Genomic DNA, 18,459 nt, shown 5'->3' with positions numbered 1-18,459 from the left:
CGGCAAGGGTTTGATTCCGCAGCGCCGGCTGGGATGAGTCGCTCGCCACACAGCAGACCCTGGACCGGGCGCCTCTCCTCTCTCTCTCCCTGCGATGGGCTGGCTGCTACCCGTCGAGCGGGCGAGCTGCCGTCCCCGCGTGCTGCCTCCCCGCGTGCTGCCTCCCCGTGTGCTGCCTGCCCTCGTGAAAGGCAAACCGGCCCCAGGGCGAGGCGGCGGTCCAGCCGGCGCGGTCGACGTCCCTGCGCCGCTGCTCGCTCCGCGCCCAGGCGTCCCCGGCCCCCCGGACGCCGGCGAACCCCGGCACGGGGGCCCGCTCGACGCGCAGCCAGCCCCTCGGCCCGGCCGTCAGGTCGCCCGGGCCCGGGCCCGGGCCGGGGCCCAGCACGACGGTGCCCCACCAGCGCCGCGGGCGGCTCAGCCGCGCCCCCTCGCCGTACAGCATGAAGGCCTCGGCCTCGGCGGCCACGGCCCTGCGCCGGCCGTCGTCGTCGTCGTCGTCGTCGTCGTCGTCGTCGTCGCCGTCGTCGTCGTCGTCGCCGTCGTCACGGTTGTCGCCGTCGGCGTGGTCGGCCGCACCCGGGCGCTGGACGTACACGTGCTGCAGGTCCTCGGGCGCGCAGTCCAGGCGGGCCGGGTCGAAGCGCCCGCCCGGGTCGACGACCAGCACGGCCTGGCGGCTGGGCGGCGACACCAGCGTCGACACCACCGTGTACAGGAGCGGCAGGGCGCGGCCGCACAGCGCCACGGCGGGCGACTGCGTCTCGCGCAGGTGCGCGGCGGCGAGGGCGTCCAGGGCCGGCAGGTGCGTCGGGCGCAGGCGCGAGCTGGCGGCGGCGAGGGACGCGGCCAGCTGGGCGAGCATCTAGGACACGCGGGGCCGGTCAGCTGGGCGTGACTATGCAGCAAGGGGGACAAAAAGGAAGAAAGAAAAGTGTGTGTTTTTGGGTGCAAAAATGACAAGAGGGGGGGGGGGTAAATCCGCGCCCTTTTACCCCCCTCAACTCAACCCAACCCAACTCAGCTCAGCTCAACTCAACTCGACTCAACTCGACTCAACCCAACTCACCTCGTCCAGACTCGCCTCCTCCATCTCCCCCAACAACCGCCTCCCCGCCGCCTCCATCATCAACCCCGCCGCGGCTCAAGGGACGCCGCAGGGAAAGAAAAAAAAGAAAATAAATCACCCCTTTTCGCTGCTTCAACGGTCGGTCATGACACCCCCCTGCCACTCGTTCCCGGCCGCCGAGCTCCCCTCCAGGATCCAGCTCGACGTCCACGGCCGGCGTCGCAAGCACGACCCGCCGCGGCGCGGGATCGACCTGTCGGCCTGCCAGCTCCTGTCGCTGCTGCAGTACAAGTGCCCGCCCGAGAAGGCCGCGTCGGCGGACGGTCCGGTGCGCTGCTTTCCGGTGGAGCGGCTCTTTCGGAGGTGGGACTTTTCTTTTCGTCGATTTGATTCGATTCTTTTCTTTCCTTTTCTTTTCTTTTCTTTAAATGAAAACAGACGAGTGTTTTTTTGTTTTTTTCCGGCGGCTGACGTGGCGATGGAAAAAAAAAAAAAAAAAAAGGTGCGCGGATCGAAAGGGCACGTTTACGGTGGAAACTACGGCCTGGGAGGGCGGCGACGCGGCCTCAGGCGGACACGGACGTGGAGGACTAGGCGGTAGCAGCGCGGGGCCGCAGCAGTGGTCGACAGGCTGGGCGGATGGGGGCGGGCGTGGCCAGGTGATGGAAACATGAAGCCGCTGGCGGAAGGGCGTGACAGAGAGGTCATGGCACAAAGGTGACGACAGAAAAGGTCTGCCCTGCTCTGGTGCTGGCCGCTGCAGTCAATCGATGGTCGGCTAGCCCGCCGTCGCCCGGTCCAATATCGAACCTGATGCTGCCCGTGCCCGGCCTCCACGCACCGTCATGTCACTCACTCACACAATCTGCTCAGCTTCTTCCAAGGACACAAACGTCGCCTCAAAAGCAGCTCCCTGGTCTATTTTATTTTATTTCATTTGCACACACGACATCCTTCGCGACCCCAGTGCCCCCAACCCAAGCTCCCTCCCCCACCATCCATCAACCCATCTGCTGCCCGTGCCCCGTCACCAGCTGAACCTACTGCTGCTGTTTCTGGGCCCTCTCCGCCTCCAGCTTGGTGTAGAAGTCGTCCCGCGCGTTGGTCCGCGGCATGTGGAAGCCGTACCTGCTCGCCCCTGTCAGAGACTCTCGCCAGCCCGCGTCGGTCCAGTCATCTACGGTCTCTCGTCCGCCCTACCAGAAGAGGTTGGCCATGGCGAACCCAGCGCCTAAACCCGCCCCCCAAACAGTCAGCACACCATCCCGAGCAGGAGAAAAAGGGGGAAAAAAAACCTTGACGTACCCAGACCAACTCCAATGTCGACAATCAGCCGCTTTCGTAAAATCTGTTTGCGTTTGCAAGCGCGCCCCGACCGGTCAGTCAAGTCGTTTCCTGTTGCCAGGTTTTCCGCCACGCGCCAGCTCTTCCCGCGCGCCGTGTGCGCTGTGCCGCCCGTGTGGGAAAAAAAAAAGGGGGAGAGGGAGGGGGGGGGGGGGGGGGGGGAGGAAGAGTCTGCCTCGTCGCGATGGCCAATTGAGGGGCGGCAACGTACACCGGTAATGGGAGCAGCGGGCATCTTGGCTGTTCGGTGGTTTCAGCAATCAGTAACGCAGGCGGCGGGTTGTGGCGTTGTCACGACCGGGTGCGTTCGCGGCTGGGGAACGGGATGATGGGCAAGCAAAAAGTCGGACGACGAGAAGGCTCATGATGGATGGGATTGGATGGATGGGATGGCGCTGGGCCGACGGCGCGCGTCACGTGGTGTCGTCGCTGCCGACGCGGGTAAAGTCCGGACGGAACCCCCCCCCTGGCATGTAGCAGCAACCGTCCCAATCTGCAAAGGCCGTCCGTCCGTACTTTGCATTTGCTCACCACTCGCAACCCGTCGGCGCCATCCTCGGGGTCAGCCATCACCAGCCCATCCGGCCATGAGTCTGCGTCTCGCTAGCCGTCGGCTAGCCATCCCCAGTACGTAAGAAATACAGTATTTATAAACAGAGCAGTTCCCTCTTTTGCCAACCGAGAATTCGTCCTGGCTAACGTCTTCCCCCCCAAAACCCTCCCAGCCTCGTCCGCTCCGTCCCTCGCTCCCCTGACCGCCCTCCCGCCCGGCACATGCCTCCCCCCCCTCCCCCCCGCGACAGCCCCCCAGCGCCGCTCCAAATGGGCCGTCAACGCCTTCAAAGGCTGGGGTAGGTCGGGCCGGAGCGACGCCGCGCCCGCCAAGCCGCAGGACCGCGTCTCCCCCGAGCTCGACGACCCCAAGCAGCGCATCGCCTTCCTCGGGCGCAACATGCAAGGCTCCGTCGCCGACAACATCTTCCAGGACGAGATCGACGCCGCCAAGCCCCCGCCCGCCGCCGGCGACGACGACGACGCCGGCCGCTCCGCCACCGCCACCCCCGCGGAGCAGAAGACGCGCGAGGTCGTGGCCGTGGTCGCGGATCCCGACCCGCGCAGCAGGATCCGCTGGCAGCGCCGCAAGGTCGTGCAGATGGTCCGCGGCAACGGGCGCGTGTCGCGCGGCCAGCGCATCGCCATGACGGAGAGGCAGCTGCTGCACAGGAGCGACTTCATGCCCACCAGCGTCAAGAAGCTGGTCATGCTGTCGCGCCAGATCGCCGGCAAGAACGTCGACGACGCCATCACCCAGATGCAGTGGAGCAAGAAGAAGATGGCCGCCGAGATCAAGTACCATCTCGAGGAGGCGCGCGACCTGGCCGTTGCCCAACGGGGCATGGGCTTGGGCAAGGTCAATGGCGAGCTGCTGGCGCAGCCCAAGAAGATCCAGGCGAGGGATGGCAAATGGATCGAGGTGACGGATCCCACCGGAATCTACATTGCCCAGTCGTGGGTCGGCCGGGGCCCTTGGAGGGGCAAGTCGCTCGACTACAAAGGTCGCGGCAGAATGGGCATCATGCAGCATCCGAGCACCAGTCAGTCCAAAAGCCAAGAGCCTCCCTTTTTGCTGCCGCCCCCTTTTGCCCTCCACACCCCCCCCCCCCTTCGTATGCCCGCTGCTGACCCCTTTCCTTCGCAGGCTTCACCGTCCTCTTAAAGGAGGAAAAGACGAGAATACGAGAGCACGAGGAGCGCGAGGCTAGAAAGCACGCCAAGGGACCCTGGGTGCATTTACCAGACCGCCCCGTCTATGGGCAACGACCCTACTACTTGTGGTAAGACGAAGCGAAACGAAACCAGACGCATTTCAACGTCTCTGGGTGCCGGCCGCATTGGCTGTCTTTACGGGCACATCCCGCCAACGACCAGGCACACATCATAGCTTGTCAGACATGACTAGACATGACTTTTTGTAACAACAGCAACAACGCATGTGCATTGAACAACGGCGCACAACGTGCCCTGTATTGGTTCCACTTTCGCGTCCCACTCCTTGGCCCGGTAATGCGAATGTTTGCCACAAGACGTTTGCCTGTAAATGCCACAAAGCAGAAAGAGCTCTCGGTCCCAAGACACTACAAAACAAGTACCCATTCTTCACGCAATAAAAATCACCACTTGCTCCTGCGCGTGAACTGAAAGGGAATTCCTCCGCCACTGTAGACACCACCGTTGCAAGTGCTTTGAAAGACAACAGTAAAAACCGACACGCAGCATAACAATGCAAATTTTGACTCCCAGCTAGATAAAGAAAAAACGAGGCATGTCGACCGACTGGAAGCAAGGCGTCATGTCACGCCCGTGATGCTCTTCGTCTCGACACCCGAGCAAGACCTCCTTCCACAACATCGCAATGGGCAACCAACTGTCCCTTTCATCCACCGTACTGGTTGAAATGGCTTGACGAGCTCCACCATTGCTCCGCTAAACCATTGTTCGCGGTTGGGTTCGAGGTATCATGTCCTCGTATCGGTTCGAGGTCATTTCAATGTCATTGTATTTCTCGAATGAAGCATCTCGACCTCCGCGGTAGTTGTCTTGTCGAGACGAGTACGTTCTACCAGAGCCAGGCAGCGGCTTCGAGATTTCCATGTTGTCGTTGTTGCGCCCATTCTTGTTCTTGCGACGTTTGAGCAGCATGCAGATGATTGCGCCAATAACAGCGATTACGGCTGCTCCGACGCCAATGCCAATGCCAGCGACGGCAGCTTGCGAGAGCCCGCTGGAAGCTGAGCCTTCAGCAGCCGTAGCAGACGGGCTGGCGCTTTCGGCAGTACTGGAGCTCGTAGACGATGAAGATGACGTCGGTACCGTTCCAGCGGTGGAGGGGTCCGCCGATTTGGTGGCTGAGGCCGCCCCACCTTCACTGGGAAGAAGTGATGCGACCGAGCTGGCAGACGTGCTCGGCGCAATAGCGATGCTGCTCGTAGATGTAGACGGGACTTCTACCGACGTAGTTGGCAACGCAGATGTCGTCGGTGCAGGGCTTGTGGATGCCACAGTCGTGGCCGCAGGTGACGCTGACGTAGTGCTAGGTGGTGACCCAGTAGTTGGACTTGCGAGCTGCTGGTCTACGGGGAAAAAGGGGGGGAAAGAGTCAGCACAATGTTTCACACCATGACAACAGTCCTTACCCTGCTGGAGCAACTTACTCTTGCAGAAATCCCCCACAAGATAGGTCGAAATCATATCCCAGGTTGCGCCACAGTGACTGCTGCACTGCAGGATAGCGGAAGGAAAAGTTGGGTTCTGGCAGAAGCATGCTGCAGCATTGGCATCTGGACACTTCAAGTCGGCAAAGTTGTTGCGTATAGTATTCGTACAACGGCCCTGACCAGCAAAGTTAATTTATTTATTTTTTTTTAAAAGAAGAAATAGAAAAAGAAGAGTCACCCCAGCCAAGTACAACCGTCACAACTACAAACACGCGCGACGTCAAATAACCATTGAACTTACAATGCAGGAAGCAGCGCTCTCTTGGCCAGAGACCGCAAGAATATGCAACCCAGCGACAAGGCTGAGTGCAAGCGGTAGGAAACGTGTCATTATGGCGAAAAAAAAAAAAACCCTCACGAGACCAGCTGCGTCGAAGTCGAAGATGGGTTCACTGAGTTGGCCTTGAGAAGCTGAGCAGCTTTGTACACGCCGGCGTGAGTCCACCAAAGGAGAGAAATAGTCCCAAGACCGCCAAGATCCTTCAGGTGTATGAATGTTTTTCTTCACTTTCGGTGAGGGATACAAGATGCTGTTTTGTTCTCGCGATAAAATCGCCCGTGCAGATGGAAGGACGATCCGGAAGGCCAGGTGGAAGACCGGCTAGGACGAAGTAAATGCGATAGAGTCGTGTCACCAGTGACCAAGTATCGTACGGAAAATACGCGAGACGAATCAGAAAGTTCTTGTCGCGACAAAGGAATGGAATGTAACAAGTCAGGCCGCGGCTAGTGGTGCACGAGACCAAAAAGGTAGCCAAAGGGAGAGAGACAAGTTGAGAGGAGGACGGCTCAGTTTGTGGAATTGTTGGCCAAAGAATGGAGAGAAGGAAAAAAAAGATTAGACACGAAAAAGCGTACCGTACGACGACGGGTGGAAAGACGCAGATGTTAAAAAAGAAAAGAGTACGGAGATTTCGAGGGGATAAATGAGGGGGACGAGAGCGACAGGGGAAAGAGGGTCGGCAACGTAGCGAATGTGGCTCTGCAGCCGGGCAGGAGGGGAGCACATGAGGGAGGAAGGAGCGGGTTCGTCAACTTCATTTGTGGGACGTGGTTGAAGCACCGTGTCACTTGGGGGCGCGTGACACTGTGGTTTAGAGGCAGAGTCCAGAACGGCGGACTCCGGATTAGTGTCTGGTACTAACTAGTAATTTTTCACAGTTGAAAGTTTGGAGACGTCGGGTGTCGTCCGTGTTGCAGTGACTCTACGCTGAATACTCCGTACTGCGTTTGATATGACCTTGGATCAGAGCCGGCTGCATTGCAGGGAGACGACGGCTCGAGTGCCTACCTTAGGTACGTACGTCATGTCATGTCATGTCTCTGCCCAACGTAAAGGTTGTGTGTACGTCCGTACTTGGAAGTTCGAACCTTGATACCGCCGACCGCATACTCCGTACTCGACGACGCGTTGGAATTTGGAATCGGTGGCTCCGTCTTGTTGGCTGGAGGCGTTTTGGCCGCCGGGGTCAAGTCGGGACCCCATTGCGCCCGGCACTCTCCAGGAATCCGCCAGGCGCGATCTTCTGGTTGATGCTAACCAACGAACGGGCTGCGTGGCCATTGTGACCTTGGCGGGCTCAGCCTCTGGTTCAGCAGAATCGATGTGCCGCAAGGAAGCTTGAGGTCGGGTGCACCAGCTGCTCAGTTCAACGACCCCCTTTAATTGCTGCAGATGTCTGGTGTGTCAGCGAAAGCACGGGGTCTGCAAACCCGCCGAGCTCGACATCTGAAGTTTATTCGCGCGCCGTCCGAGCCTTGCATGTGGTGATTTTGCCGCGCACGGTGCGTACCTCACCCGCGGCGGCACTGGCCAAGGCGACGACGTCAACGTTCGTTTTGGCACGGGCTGAGACTGGACGGTCCAGTCGAGACTCAATCGCCTCCCCGATTGCCACTTGATGTTTCAGAGATCAGGGGCCATCGTGCGGCACAGCCCACTCACTGCTCAAGGGGGGCGCACACGGCACTCATATCTCGGAAGGAGCGATATCTCTCTCGGAAGGAGCGAAAAGCCGTTGCGCCATTGGGGGAGGGGTTGGGGGGGCAGGCTCGTCCCAGAAATCATGAAATTGGTTGCTAGTGTATCATCAATGCTCCTTCTTTATCTTCAGGCTCCTGATCAAGAAGCTTGGGGAATTAAGGTGATGCAGCCCGTTGGCATTAGGTTGCATTCTTTTCTCTTCATTTCCCTCCTTTTCCTTTCCTTTCCTTTCCTTTTCTTTCCTTCTTTTTTCTTCTTTTTTCTTCTTTTCCTCTCTTTCATATAACCCCCCCCCCCCGCTCCCTCCCCCTCGCAAGGCAGCCCCCACTCAAGCCACCTCACAGACTGGTGAATAAAAAGGAAGAAGAGACGCCCCGCGATTCCCACGGCGTGTATTCCAGCCACACGCGACAACCCAACGCCCTTCCGCCGCACATCATTGTCCAAGCAGCGCGCACAAAGGATGCAAGCGGCAGGGTCTTCACCCGCCGCAGTGCGGACCCCTTTTGGCCCCCCCCCCCCCCAAGGATTGAACTCCATGTTCGGCTTTGGCTTTCCATCGACGGGGTCCAACAGCGGCTGGGCCCTGATTACCTCCACCATGCAAACGGTGAAACAAACATTCCATGGAGTAGCGGCCACGGGCCAGCTGCGCGAGCCTGCTTAATTGACCAATTCGACGGGCCAGCTTGGTCCCGTTCTCCCAGAGTCAGAGATCGGATTGGCGAGTAACGCGGGAAGCACTGTCTTCGGCTCTGGCCTGGGCGATGGCTGAAACACATTGTCCACGGCATTTGCTTGCCGCCGCATGGGTTATAGTACATGTTATACTCCGTAATATGCCTTGCGCCACGAGCCTGCCACTTACAACTCGCGTCACAGACTCGCAGCATCCCGCACTGTGAAACGCTCCGTGGCACCGAGCACTGTCTGGCAGCAGCCAATCAAACGCGCGGGAATTCGGCATGTTCCGCCTCGTATACGTACCAATCCGCGCCGCATTACCTCGCGTATATCCGTGTGCATACGTATGCACCCTGGCCCAAACAGGGTGATGCACCCCATTGGTTCACCACTCCGAAAGGTCTATACCAAGGTTTACCGCACCCGTCCAATTGTCAGCGAACAGGAATCCAACCCAGTGGGCTAGTCCGTTTTATATGTGATTGGCGCTGATCCACTCCGAGACGCTCGTCAATCTAAAAACAATCCCCAACATCCCAAGCGTAACATGGAAGCAGAAGGTGGGCCTTCCACCTGCGCCTGTGAAGGTGGCATTTGGTCTTAGCATTCGATGGCCGGCAGCGTGTGTTCCGGTGCGCATGTCGGCGCGGCCTTGATCCCACCGGGCTGGAAGCAAGTCCATGCATTTGCTGTTCGTGCGAGCGTGCGAGGAGAAAAGAAAAGAGGAAATAAACTTCTTTCTAGGCAGTTGGGGCTTGGTTAAACCTGGGTGACGGCTACATTGTCAGGCAGCGGACGGACTTGGGGCAGAGACGATTAATACATGTGGTATATTTCAATTCCAAAACAAAAAGTAGTGTACAGTGACGTACGTAAAGCCCGAGCGGAGAAAAGATTCATGAGGGAAGGAAAAGGCCAGAAAAACGGTATCAACGTCGGGGTCGGTCGCACCAAGTGGCACGGCGGTGAAATATATAAAGAGAAGAATGGCTAGCCAGAGAAAATGTAAGCCAGCTTCAGAAGAAGAGGCTTTAAAAGAAGACAAAAGAGAAGAGAAGAGAGGAGAGACAAAAGAACAAAAAAGAGGGGGGGGGAAGGGGAGGAAGGAAAGGAAAAGAAAGTAAAGGCAAAACCTCCCGGCATTCGGCCTACGTTCTTCCATTCGCAAGCAGAATATCCACCGCTTCATCCCACCCTCTTGACACGGCAATCTCGGTAACCGTCTGACCAAACTCATTCTTGGCCTTGAGATCGACACCCGACCTCTCCGCCAGCTTCTTCAACATGTCCGCGTCGCCGTTTTCGAGCGCCTGCATGATGCCGTTCCATCCCCTGTACATGGCGTTTGGGTCGGCGCCCTTGTCGAGCAGCATGTCGATGATGCTGGTGTGCTCGGTGGCGCAGCGCCGCAGGGCCTTGACGATGGGCAGGTGCTCGCCCGGGGCGTTGACGTCGGCGCGGGCCTCGTTGATGAGAAACTTGAAGATCTCCACGCGGTGCTCCCGGATGGCAGAGGTGAGCGGGGAGAAGACGCCGCCGTTGCGGTCCTCGACCGAGACGCCGGCCGCGAGGAGCAGCTTGACCGACTCGAGCTGGTTGGCCACGACGGCCGTCTCCATGACGCCCTTGAAGGCCCGGGGTTCGCGCAGCGCGGCGAGGATGCGCACCAGGATCTCGGGGTTCTGAACAGCCATGCAGATCGGCCAGTCTTGCCCGCGCAGGTTGGGATTCGCCCCGTAGGCGAGGAGCGTGTCGACCAGGCCAACGTCGTTGCTGCGGATGGCGCTGGTGAGCGGTGTGTCGCCCTTGGCGCCTCGTTCGTTCACGTCGACGCCTTGCTCGAGGAGCCACTTCAGAGCGGGGAGGTTCTTGGACGTCACGGCGGTCTCGAGGATGCCCTTTGGCGAGCTCAAGTTGGCGCCGGCGTCCACCAGAGCCGGCAGGAAATGCTCGCGCTGGTGGGTGACGCACTTGAAGCACGGGTACTCGGCAGCCGGGAGGTTGGGGTCGGCGCCGCTGCGCAGCAGCAGCTCCATTATGTCCTTGCGGTTGTCGCGGATTGCCGAGCAAAGCGGCGTGTACAGGCCGTCCTTTCGAACGTTGGCATCAACCCCCGCCTTGAGCAAGATGCGGACGGCCTCAATGCTGTTGATGCTGACGGCCAGCTCCAGCAACCCTGGGCACTTCTTGGTATGGGCATTGTTGGCAAGAAGGACTTCCAGGCAAGAGGTGTGGTGTATGGCCACCCAGAGCATGTGCTTGGGTCCAGGAAGATTCGGGTCGGCCCCGTGCGCGACCAGGCTCTCCACAATGTCGACTCTGCCGTTGCTGATGGCTTCAAAGAGAGCCGTCTTGCCCGCTCTGTTCTTCTCGTTGGGACACGCGCCGTAGTTGAGCAGCATGTCAATCAGGGTCTTGGGGGTGGTTTTGTTGATGGACCCGATGAGCACGGTGTTGCCGTTGGCGGCTGTTTCGTTCGCGTTCGCTCCATACATCAGCATCAGGTGAGTGAGCTTGATGTTGTTGGCAGCTGCTGCTAGGTAGAGAGGCGAGTCCAAGCCCGGTCCCACGTTCGGGTCCGCGCCGTACTTGAGGAGCGCAATCGCGGCATCAACGTAGAGTTTGCTGACTGCTGCGACGAGGGGGCATGCGCCGTTCTTATCGGCGGCATTGGGGTCCGCTCCGAAGAGAAGAAGGAGTCGGATACTCTCGGCATCGTAGCCCAGAATAGCTTCGTTTAGCGCATGAGCTTCTGGCCCCGTGTTTGGAGAGCAGCCGCGATCCAGGAGCTGCGTGATGAGATTGTGTTCTTGAGCCCGGACCGCAGATACGAGCGCTTGCTTGATGCTCGGCTTGTCTGCGTCGGCATTGCTGCGAGGCCGTTGGCGAGGCATTTTGAATGGCTCAATATTGACTTGGATCTTTTTGGGGCTCTGCAGCTCGAGTGCCTTGACATCATCGACAATGGCGGCCAATGCCGAGCTTGAGTCGTCGTTCTCGGCAAAAGTGCCGGGACGGTTCGGCATGGCGGTTATCCGTTTGAGGTGTGGACCATGGTTGGAGCCGTAGTCCGAGAGGGGAGTGTTCCTGGTTGATGAAGCGAAATAGTTGTCCAACACGGGGCTGTGTATGCTGCTGCCGATGCTGACGGCGTCGTGAGCGTAATCCGGTCTCTTTGAGGACATGGGAAGATGGGAGAGCATGGGCGATTGAGGCGTTTGGGCCGAGGGCGTGTGGTTATCCCGGGCCCTTTGATGTTGCAGGGCACTCGACACAACAGAATGATTGTCTTCCGAGGTCAAAGATGCACCCCGTCGACGCAGGCACCCCGACTTCTCCAAGGCGGCAGTAAGCCCAATACACCCGAGGCCCAGCTCGCTCTCCATTCTGTCGGCGCCGCATTTCCACTGGAACATGAGCGCGCTAACTTTCAGGTCCTCACGCGTCTTGGTCAGGATTTTGCCCATCCGGTCCAGACCGTTGTCTCCAAACATTTTACCAATTCCACGTTTCATGCGGCCCATGGCACCCGCACGCTCGTAATTGAGCAACTTGGCCACCACTTGCTGGAGCGCCTGGACATCAGTTTGCGCCGCGCGGAACTTCTTTTCTAGAGAGGCAACCACATCAAGGGGGAGGGGCTCGTCGTTGCGAGCCGGGTTGCCGAGCCCGGCTTCGATGTAGAAGATGACTTGGCACGTGTCAAGGACGTCGTTGGCCAGCGGCTCGAATCCGTGTGGCAGGTGCTTTGCCAGGTCGATAAAATCAGACATTTCCTCGGCAACCCGGTCGCAGGACGAGGCCACTTCGCTACATAGCCGAAGACATTGTGACTGAGCTTTACTGGCGGATGCCATTTTGAAACCCCAGGCAGGCCTAGTATGAAGTGAGTTCGATATTTGACGGTGCTTTTTCCAGATGTTGAAGATGCCGACTGCCAGGCTGCGGAGTAGGTGCTTCTGGATTTATGCATGACAGAGGAGCAGACGCTGTCGATGCAGGGCCTGAGCTCGCGGTGGCCGGCGGAGCTATGCCGAGAGCCTCTTTGAGATCAAATGATAATGGTTCCCCGGGTGGAAGTAAAGCGCCTTGTCGGATGGAATCGCTACGGCCAAATCGATCCCTGCCAGCAAAATCTCCAGGCCGGTGGCTCATACTTATGCCGAGAAGTGGTGTAAGGGAGTCGACGCCTGGAGATTCGGGGAAACAACAAGGGTGAGAGTGCTGGGTAAAGGAGCAGGATACAGGACAAGAGGGGTGCCCAAGTTGCAGTAGCAGCATATGATGCCTGAGTCAAGAGATCCGGCCGAAGCGGATGAGCTCATTTTAAAAATTTGGAACCGGTTGCCTGGGTGTATGGTGAAATCTTGGTAGACTATTGGCCATCGCAGATGGCAGACAAGCTGGGGTCGAGATTTTCCCCTGGCAAAATCTACCGTGCGCTTTGAGCTTGACCCTAGTTGAATTGTCTCGTTTGGCCACCAATAGGGGGGGTGGGGAAGGGGAATACCAGAGGCCGTGAGTGAAGGCCGGGAGTGAAGTTTTCAACCCCATGCAGCCGCGCAGCCGAGGGGCTCGAGGGATTCGTCGTCCGTGCCGGGATTCAAGGACAGCCAGCTAGCTTCTGCTATCTGCCCGCCTCCTCCTTTTGGCGTCGGGAACTTGAACTTGGGAAGCAATAGGAGGGGATCGATAGGTTCGACTGGTATGAAGAGCGTATTTCGAATTTCGAAGCTCAAAGCTGGAAGCTGGAAGCTCGACACTCAAGAAGCTCGAAATTCGGAACTGGGGTTGGTGCTGGATGCTGGGGGTCTCGAGACCAGCAAGGCCGTGATCCAAGGCTCAAGCCACGTGGGACTGGCGCGCAGAATAGTGGGATCGACATGATTGGTAGCGCCTTGGTGCGGAGTACTCCGTAGAATTATGTAGCTTCAATGATATTTCCAGTGGCAACCAGACCGTGCCAGCCTTTGAAAATTTTATGGCGTCCAGTTCCTATTGGGGTTTTCAACGACGAGGATATCGGCAGCGAATCATTCTACTGCCTTGTTCCATAAGTTACTTGCATCGCCAGGCGCACGTCCTAAGAGATCAGTCATTACGGCCAAGACGGCACGGTCACCTGACCATTGGATGGCGCAGCAGGGGTCTACAGTGCCCTACCGCTTGCAGGCACAAGCCGGGTTTGTGACAGGCCACCGCTCGACAGCGTTGGTAAAACGGAGCAAATATATTGCTATTTTAGTGACTATCATCGTGCTATGGACAGAAAACTGGATACTGTTCCTGAATTCTGGATCCGAGCGACAGCCCACCCGCTCGTTGGCTTAGGTACTATCGCGCGCCACCGGACTCTCGTCATATCATGGTGCTCGATACGGAGGGCGGAGTATGCCCATTGGTTGCCAAGAGTAAGGCAACTTGTAATAATCACCGATACGTATCGGAATGTACCGGACCCTTTTGGAGCTGACGAGCGGGTGACTGTTATGTTAGGTAGTAGCATATTGCCAGAGGGCCGCGTTTGCGGTAAAGCTATTGATAGCCTCAAGTGACATGAATTGGCCAAATGTCTGGTCAATGCCTGGCGTTTTTCAGCAGCCATTTGCGCGCTGTGGACATATCTTAGCAGGTCCCGCCGGGCTACCCCCAGCCCCTAATCTTACCGTAACAAGTTGATAGGTTTTAGGCTTTGAAAGCCCCAGCCTCTAGCCCAGACTCGATACATGCGAGTCCCCGGGGGATAAAGTGATCGGGTCTATGATGCATACAATTGGGTGACGGGTATACGCCCTGGAGTGTGAAAGTCGTCAAAGACTGCTCGTATTAGAATCAGACTATTGACGCCTTTTATAGACAAGTACGCAAACAAGCTGTAAGAAGATGGTAAAAGGCCAGGTAGGGTCAAGGTGGTATATTGGACTAAAGCTTAAGGAGGGACAAGAGTCTTCCCGACTAGGTACGTAACTAAGGTAGATATATGGCGAATCCCCGCCGTTGCGCATTATAATGGTCTATGCTACGGGATTATAAGGCGGGACCTTACATAAGCAGCCCTTCAAGTTCGACTACCTAATGCAAGTCCATTGTCACGTGACAAAGTCCCTATAATTGTCACGGGCTCGGGCTATGCCCGCGCCACAATGTGGCTAGGACTCGGGCTGCGCCTATCAATGTCCGTCCATCCAGCTGGCAGAGCCCATCAGACAGCTGACGGAGTCCACAGCTGGCGATGTACATGTGGGCGCAAGCTTGGAAGCACCCAGCCGTCGACTCCAGCTGGCCGCTCCTTCAAAATATCCAGCGTCAAGACCAATTTATATTTTCTCAACCTACCATTTGACTCCTCTCCTGCCCGCAGCCTTGATCGCTAGTCACAGAAAAGGCATGTTTCTTCATGTCCCGTTAATTCCGCTACGACGACCATGGCAGATCCTGTAGGCCAAGACAACTGGCTCGCCTACCTTGAGGAAGCGGTTCGCAATGCTTCTGATCTCGAGCAGCGAGTTCACATCGTCGAGCTCTTTAAAACCGCCGTCGCCGCCGAGCCGGGTAGCTTGCGCCTGTGGATGGCGTATTGCGAATATTTCCAGAAGCTTTGGGAGTGCAGCTTCTCACCCGATGATGGCTGGTCCGAGGAGGAACAATTAATGGGCCAGGAGCTCTTCCCTTTGGAAGCTTCTCTTGATCTATGGAAGCAGGGATACGAAGCCATTCAATACCGCCTGGGCGACAGCCACGAGCTGTGGGATCGCTGGATTTCTTTCGAAATAGAACAATTCAAGAAGAGCAGAACCTCGGATCAGCTTCGTCGCATTACCCAACTGTACGAGCATCGTCTATCCACGCCTCACATTACCTGGGATCACACTTCTCAATCCTTCTCCGGGTTTTTATCAGAGTACAATCAAACCGCCTGGGAGAGTACCATGAAGGAAGTCACTGCCGCCGTCCAAGTTACCAAACGAGCCATTTCGGTCCGGGACCCCTTCGAGCTCAAGTTGAAGCAAGCAGAGCGGAGCAACGATGTCGAAACGCAGAAATCCCTACTTCGAAACTATTTGGATTGGGAGGTGCGTGGGACGAAAAGAAAACACCAAGACGCTGAGCTGTCTGTCAAACTATGCTCCGGCCTGTTTGACAGGGCTTTGACCGGCTTGTTTTCCACCGACGAGGATACGTGGCTCGACTACATCGTCTTCTTATCTTCCACTATTGTTGACCAATCATCCTTGAGTGAATTACTCGGCGCCTGCGGCAGGGCAGTTCAGCATTGTCCGTGGGCAGGAAAGCTTTGGGGTAGATACATTCTGTCTGCCGAAGAAGCTCATTTATCCTTTTCCGACATCGAGTCAATCAAACAAACCGCAAATACCGATAATCAGCTGTGTAGGGATGGAATGGAAGGTTTGATTGAAATGTATAGCTCTTGGTGCGCCTACCTCAAAAGAACCGCGAGCACAACTGTTGAAGAGGCAACTGTTGCAGACGAGCTCCATGCCGCTATTGAGGACGTGAATGCGACAGGCAGGAAGCTTTACGGCAAAGAATTCGAAGGTGATCCTAAATACAGACTGGAGAGGATTTACATTGAGTATTTGACCGAAGACAGGGGCGCGACTGACGAGGCTAGAGCTTTGTGGAAGACACTCGTAAAAAGCCGTTATCACGCCGACAACTTCGATTTCTGGCTCAGCTATTACACTTGGGAGATGTTGGTATTCTTGTTGCTCCGTGATAAGGATGGCAGGTCTGACACCCCGACTCAAGCAACGGCTGTCTTGCATTCTGCTGCAAAACGCAAATCCGTCGATTGGCCGGAAAGAGTCCTTGAATTATACCTGCAACATTGCAATACTTACGAGACTCCTGAAGTGGCGCGCCAGGCAAATGATTTTGTCTGCCAAACGCAGAAGCTTGTCACGCATCGACGGGAAAAGGAGCAGGCTGCACAGGCTGCACAGTACGCCGCATACTATGAAGCCCAAGCACAGGCTCAAGGAGAGACCCGAGCAGAGAATCAGGCAGAGACCCAGGCCGAGACCCAGGCCGAGGTCCAGCAGCAGTCGCTGGAGCGGCCTGATGTTGATTTGACTCCGCCTCCCGGCGGCGGACCGAAAAGAAAGCGTGATGCTCTCGCAGATGCGCAAGCAGAGGGAAGAGAGGATTTCAGCAAGCGGCAGAGAAACGGGCATGACACCACCGTTGACACCTCGGCCCCGGGTCAGCCGCCTCAGCGAGATAGAGAACACTCCACCGTCATCGTTACAAATCTACCCCTTGGAGCAACACAAACCGAAGTTCGTAAATACTTCAAACCGTATGGGCATATCAACAACATAACCGCATTTGTCAGGGAAGAGCAGAAGCAGAGCACGACGGCATTGATCGAGTTTAGCTCTGCCGAGGAAGCCCAGTCTGCTCTACTGAGACATGCCAAGTACTTTGGCGAGTCCCAAATCAGCGTCCAACCCGGCCATGACCTGACAGTATACGTTGCCAACTACCCCCCCGCCGCGGATGAAAAGTTCATTACAGACCTGTTTAAAGACTGCGGCGAAATCCTGAGCATCCGCTGGCCAAGCTTAAAAGTCAACACCCATCGCCGCTTCTGCTACATTTCGTTTCGCGATCGAGACGCGTCCGCCAAAGCCGTCGCCAAGGAAGGTACTCTTGTCGAAGGAAAGTATCGTCTGCTCGCCAAGTATTCGGACCCTAGCCGCAAGAAGCGTCGCGAAGGTGCCATTGCGGAAGGGCGGGAAGTCCATGTCAGCAATTTGGACCAGTCGACGACCGAAGACCAGCTCCGCGAGGTGTTTGGCAAGTTTGGTACGGTGACGAGAGTCAACATTCCCCAGAGCATGGCGGGGCACAACCGTGGCTTTGCGTTCCTGGACTTTGAAACCAAGGAACAGGCTGCCAGAGCGGCGCAAGAGTTGAATAATACCAAATTCCGGTCCCGGATTCTCAAGGTTGACGTCTCGAAAGAAAACAAGGTCAAGCCTGCAGCCAAGTCCACCGATTTCCAACGTTCATCCGCATCGCCTGCCTTTTCTCCATCGGCGCAAGACGACGAAGGCGACGAAGCCATGGGCGACACCAGTTCGGATCGCCACCACGACAAGCCGTCTTCCTCGGAAATAGCAGCCAGAACCATCGCCCTCATGGGTCTCCCCGACACGGTCAACGACGCTCGCGTCAAGGCCTTGGTTGAGCCGCTCGGGCCCTTTGTCAAACTCATCCACCAACCCGGCCACGGGGGCGCCATCATCGAGTTCGCAGACGCCGCAACTGCAGGAAAGGCTGCCCTTCGACTGAACAGCATGGAGTACGAAGGCCGCCAGCTTCGCACCGGTTCTCCCGACCAGCTGCGGCACAACAGACCAGAGGCCGCGGACGACGGCGCGAACGGGCCCCGGACCCGGCAAGCCGGCAGCAAGCCAAAGGGCGCGCTATTGCCTCCTGCACTTCGCCGTCCCGTGCTCGGTCGGGCTGCCCCGAAACGTGGTGGGCCGGGCCTCGCTCCTAGAAAAGGTGGACCTGCTTCTGCGGCAGGCGCAAGTGCGAAACGGACTGAAGACGGAGGAGGCTCTTCTGGCTCAAGCGGTCCGAAGAGTAATGCTGAATTCAAGGCGCTCTTTTTGGCTGGGAGGGAGTGAAGATCGATGCGAGAGAGGGATTGGCTCTGCGGACGGGGTACGACGACTGCAAGACGGTACCGGCGGGCTATCATGGCGTTGTAAAGGCTTGTTTTGTGGAAACGTTTGCGCTTCTGGGAGATTGTTCCATCACATACTTTGAAGCGTGACAAGACGACTGCGAATGAAATCGACGGACATGTTGATCCTATTTATCCTTTTCCTCTCGTTTTCGTCCCCGGCAAGAAAAGACGGCAGACAGCTCCGTCACGTCTAAAGCACATATTTCCCCGCCGTGTGATTACGCGACGATTCACACGTCACCCATCCCAGCATCAACGTTCCTTTCCACGGACGCCCACCAAAGCCAGCCAGCCAGCCGCCCCATGAATTGCGAATCTAAACCCCCGCACCACCCGTTTATCCCGCGCAAAAAGGACAAACCAAAAGGACAAGGCACAAAAA

General features: G+C 57.3%; 7 protein-coding genes across 7 annotated transcripts; 3 read left to right on the top strand and 4 right to left on the bottom strand.

Moving 5' to 3' along the window:
* Positions 1-106: 106 nt before the first annotated feature.
* On the bottom strand, positions 107-1,093 carry UV8b_04704 (uncharacterized protein; the record flags this gene model as incomplete). Its single annotated transcript, XM_043142202.1, has 2 exons — positions 107-865; positions 1,070-1,093. 2 exons carry the CDS (start codon positions 1,091-1,093, stop codon positions 107-109), a joined length of 783 nt encoding a protein of 260 aa, XP_042998136.1.
* A 121-nt stretch (positions 1,094-1,214) lies between these two features.
* On the top strand, positions 1,215-1,743 carry UV8b_04703 (uncharacterized protein; the record flags this gene model as incomplete). The annotated part of the gene is made up of 2 exons (XM_043142201.1): positions 1,215-1,432; positions 1,572-1,743. 2 exons carry the CDS (start codon positions 1,215-1,217, stop codon positions 1,741-1,743), a joined length of 390 nt encoding a protein of 129 aa, XP_042998135.1.
* Positions 1,744-2,109: 366 nt separating this feature from the next.
* Positions 2,110-2,648, bottom strand: UV8b_04702 (uncharacterized protein; the record flags this gene model as incomplete). The annotated part of the gene is made up of 4 exons (XM_043142200.1): positions 2,110-2,197; positions 2,270-2,300; positions 2,375-2,417; positions 2,625-2,648. 4 exons carry the CDS (start codon positions 2,646-2,648, stop codon positions 2,110-2,112), a joined length of 186 nt encoding a protein of 61 aa, XP_042998134.1.
* Positions 2,649-3,000: 352 nt separating this feature from the next.
* On the top strand, positions 3,001-4,252 carry UV8b_04701 (uncharacterized protein; the record flags this gene model as incomplete). Its single annotated transcript, XM_043142199.1, has 3 exons — positions 3,001-3,040; positions 3,217-4,008; positions 4,113-4,252. The coding sequence occupies 3 exons, from the start codon at positions 3,001-3,003 to the stop codon at positions 4,250-4,252; spliced, it is 972 nt and encodes a 323-aa protein (XP_042998133.1).
* Positions 4,253-4,897: 645 nt separating this feature from the next.
* On the bottom strand, positions 4,898-6,019 carry UV8b_04700 (uncharacterized protein; the record flags this gene model as incomplete). The annotated part of the gene is made up of 3 exons (XM_043142198.1): positions 4,898-5,544; positions 5,626-5,803; positions 5,930-6,019. The coding sequence occupies 3 exons, from the start codon at positions 6,017-6,019 to the stop codon at positions 4,898-4,900; spliced, it is 915 nt and encodes a 304-aa protein (XP_042998132.1).
* A 3,485-nt stretch (positions 6,020-9,504) lies between these two features.
* On the bottom strand, positions 9,505-12,213 carry UV8b_04699 (uncharacterized protein; the record flags this gene model as incomplete). Its single annotated transcript, XM_043142197.1, has 1 exon — positions 9,505-12,213. One exon carries the CDS (start codon positions 12,211-12,213, stop codon positions 9,505-9,507), a length of 2,709 nt encoding a protein of 902 aa, XP_042998131.1.
* Positions 12,214-14,781: 2,568 nt separating this feature from the next.
* On the top strand, positions 14,782-18,015 carry UV8b_04698 (uncharacterized protein; the record flags this gene model as incomplete). The annotated part of the gene is made up of 1 exon (XM_043142196.1): positions 14,782-18,015. One exon carries the CDS (start codon positions 14,782-14,784, stop codon positions 18,013-18,015), a length of 3,234 nt encoding a protein of 1,077 aa, XP_042998130.1.
* Positions 18,016-18,459: the final 444 nt, after the last annotated feature.

The sequence above is a fragment of the Ustilaginoidea virens genome, chromosome 4 (assembly GCF_000687475.1).
Source record: "Ustilaginoidea virens chromosome 4, complete sequence".
NCBI classification, from domain to species: Eukaryota; Fungi; Ascomycota; class Sordariomycetes; order Hypocreales; family Clavicipitaceae; genus Ustilaginoidea; species Ustilaginoidea virens.
The sequence above is the reverse complement of the archived record's forward strand: the minus strand, read 5'-3'. Positions and strand labels throughout refer to the sequence as shown.